Below are 2,922 nucleotides of genomic sequence, written 5' to 3'. Positions count from 1 at the left end.
GGGGATTTTGTTTTGCCATTTAGACTTGTAGTGGTGGAATACTTTTTCAGATTCATCTTTTCTCGAAAGAGGGGGGTGGGGTGGGGGTAGCAATTAGACCCTCTGCACCATTGCAAACCAGCAGGGGATGCTGCCCCTTTTCTATTCAAAATAACACTCATTGTGAACTTTTGTGTTTGACATTTGTATATGTTCACTGCTTTCTTTCTTTCCTTCGTTCTACTTCTTTCTTTACCGTTACCTCTGTGCCAAGTACTCTTTCTTTTGTCTGGAAAGGCAATTAGCTCAAATAAAAAATAAAATGCATTGTCATCTATTTGATGAATTCTTCCTTCTCTTTTACAACATATGTTGCATATTTCGAAGTACAGAGAATGCAGGATTTTTTCCCCATAATTTGTGCTAATGGGCATCAGGAAATTTTTATGTTCCATAATCTAAAGGACTGAAGTAGCGCAACATTTGTTTTTGCATTGTCAGCATATGGTTTCAATAATGAATTGTGGAGGACCATTATTGTGCTTATTTCAGAAAAAAGAACTTTGGATGTTCATGTCATGTAAAAAGATCAAGGAACTTGAACTGTCAGGGGCAGGAGGTATTGGTTACACATACAAATGCATGGGTGCTGGATTCTGGGCCTTGAAGCAGGACAATTTCAAGAAAGCAATGATACAAGTTGTGATGCAGGTAAGGTCTGAATTGAACAAGATAAAATAGATTTGTCTTTATTCTTAAGTAATTGGTAGTTCTTCTAGCTCTGTGCGTAACTATGCATAAAAGAGTATGTTGACTGGCTTTGATGAATGGTGATCTGAAACAGGAGAAAAGCTTTCTTCTATAATTATTCTTTGAAGACTCTGCTTGGACAATTTTTTGTGTGTTTTTGTTTGGGGGTGGGGGAGAGGAGACTGCGGTAGGAGTGTGAAGTTTAGAAGGGGAGAGCGTGGGTGTTCAGTCGTATTTTGCTACCTCACAATCACCAAGTTCTATCTGACAATTTTGGCCGTTTTGAGCTACTCATACTATGAAGTCAGAAATCAATATGCTCTGTCTGTTCTATCAAAATTGTTAAATTGTTCGGAGTAGTGATCGAGATATTAAAAGAAGTGCATTCGAAAAAGCTTGAAAAAGCGGGAACCTCAACATGTTTTATGTCAAATTTCTCAAAAATAGGCACTGAGCAGAGAGATCTCTGTAATTCTAGGTGGCGATTTATGTGACAACAACAAAGAGCTTGGAATTTAAAGACACATAATCTCACCTAACAGGCAGTCTTTTGGGAAAGCGGTATTATCCTATTCAAGTAAACGTCCAAATAATACGTTCAATAATATTTCAAATCTAATTTTAGCCTAGAAAACAAGTTGGTGTAAATCATAGGCTTGGAATATGATCATATCTTAGACTGTGTATCGTCGTGGCTGCCGCTTTTGCTCTCTATTAAAAACGCCCATCCCCGAAATGGGTGCCAAAACGAGGAGCAAAACACCCTCGATAGCTTTCCCTTCCTGCCTTTCCTTTCATCGGGCTCCAAATTGAGTGCAATGGTGCTCTCCATAACGATCCGGAAGTGTGTAACAGTACACTGTCTAGAATAATGTAATATAAACCTATGGTGTAAACCAAACCCAGGTGCATTCCTTTCGTTGTCCGTGTCACTCAGGTTTATGTTCTTCGTTTCTCCAAAACAACTTACCTTTCGCGGATTCATGTGAGCATTTTATGGCAGCATAAACCGTCAGATGATGCTTGGGGGTTAATAGAGGTGACAAAATAATAAAAAGAAAAGCTTGGTGTGGCTGCCAGACGCACGCACGTACGTAAACTCTTTGACTTTGAGCTCAGGCGTCTTTAGCGTATTTGACCGCGGTCATAAAGCAGAATGAGGGGGATTTTTCGTGGTCTAGAGGTTAAGGTGTTTGCCTCCCATTCAACAGGTCCCGGGCCCGAAACCTGGCAGTGACATAAAAAAGTGTTTCTCTAAAATGTTCTACTTTTACATCCTTTCCTGTTCTCTACCAATGTTCTGTCGTCTGCCTTTGTCTCCACTTTCTGCTCCAGTATTAATAGTAATAAACACCATTACCGCAACTGACACTAGAACACTTAGAACTCGGCTTCCAGGGAAACATACAGTGAAAGTTGAGGGTTACATACTCTAATATTTACGCTTACATAGAACAGATCTTTCTCTGTTTGTAGCCGAATACCATGTCTGTGAAGTGAAGGAACTTCGTTTTAAATGCCTTTTCTAGGTACACAACGTCGGTCCCATGATGGGATTCGAACCCACAAGCTTACGCTTGCAAGTGTGAGAGCCTAACCACTAGATCACCGACGCCACTCAACATGAGAGCAATTGAGAAATACACCATTCTAGTCAAGTATCTCAGGTCTCACCTTCACACCCACGACAGTTGTTTTTGAGTTCCCGAGACAACCTGTTGATTCTTCGGTTAAGTTCGGCAATTTCCATCTCCAGTCGGCCTTTTCCGTGAGGGCAGCAGTCTCCGTCACCGTCTGCAATAGACAGAAATAACAAGGTTTTTAAAAGTGGGTTGTTGTTTTTTTTGGAATATCCATTCACATCATATTCCTCATTTCCAAGATTCAATAACAATAAAGTCAAAATTACATAAGACAGCAATCCATTGTCGAGAAGAAAACTGCTGTCTTAGAGAGGTGAACGTGTCGGACAATGTCATTATACTACTGAAAGATCCAAGATGGGAAAGAGTGGGGTGGTGTGTAGTTCTTGGGTGTGGGGTTTTTTCGGGATTATTGGGGGGGGGGGTGGAAGGGTTGGGGTTAAAGGTTTGTTTTGTTTATCTAGTTTCTAGATTTATCTTTTTCGGTGAAGGTGTAAAACCTGCACATTTCTCTATCGTAAAAAAGCCACTGTATTCATCTGCGTGATAC

At 40.4% G+C, this 2,922-nt stretch overlaps 1 protein-coding gene across 1 annotated transcript in view; it reads right to left on the bottom strand.

The window, feature by feature from the left end:
• Window positions 1-2,922, bottom strand: part of LOC101849477 (SCO-spondin) — a gene marked incomplete at its 5' end in the record, with an annotated part of 85,875 nt that overhangs the window by 48,890 nt on the left and 34,063 nt on the right. Inside the window, 1 exon segment of the mRNA XM_013085415.2 lies at window positions 2,404-2,523. Coding sequence (XP_012940869.2) covers window positions 2,404-2,523 — 120 coding nt within the window.

The sequence above is a fragment of the Aplysia californica genome, unplaced genomic scaffold, assembly GCF_000002075.1.
Source record: "Aplysia californica isolate F4 #8 unplaced genomic scaffold, AplCal3.0 scaffold00372, whole genome shotgun sequence".
Taxonomy (NCBI): Eukaryota; Metazoa; Mollusca; class Gastropoda; order Aplysiida; family Aplysiidae; genus Aplysia; species Aplysia californica.
This window is presented reverse-complemented; position numbering and strand designations above follow the sequence as displayed.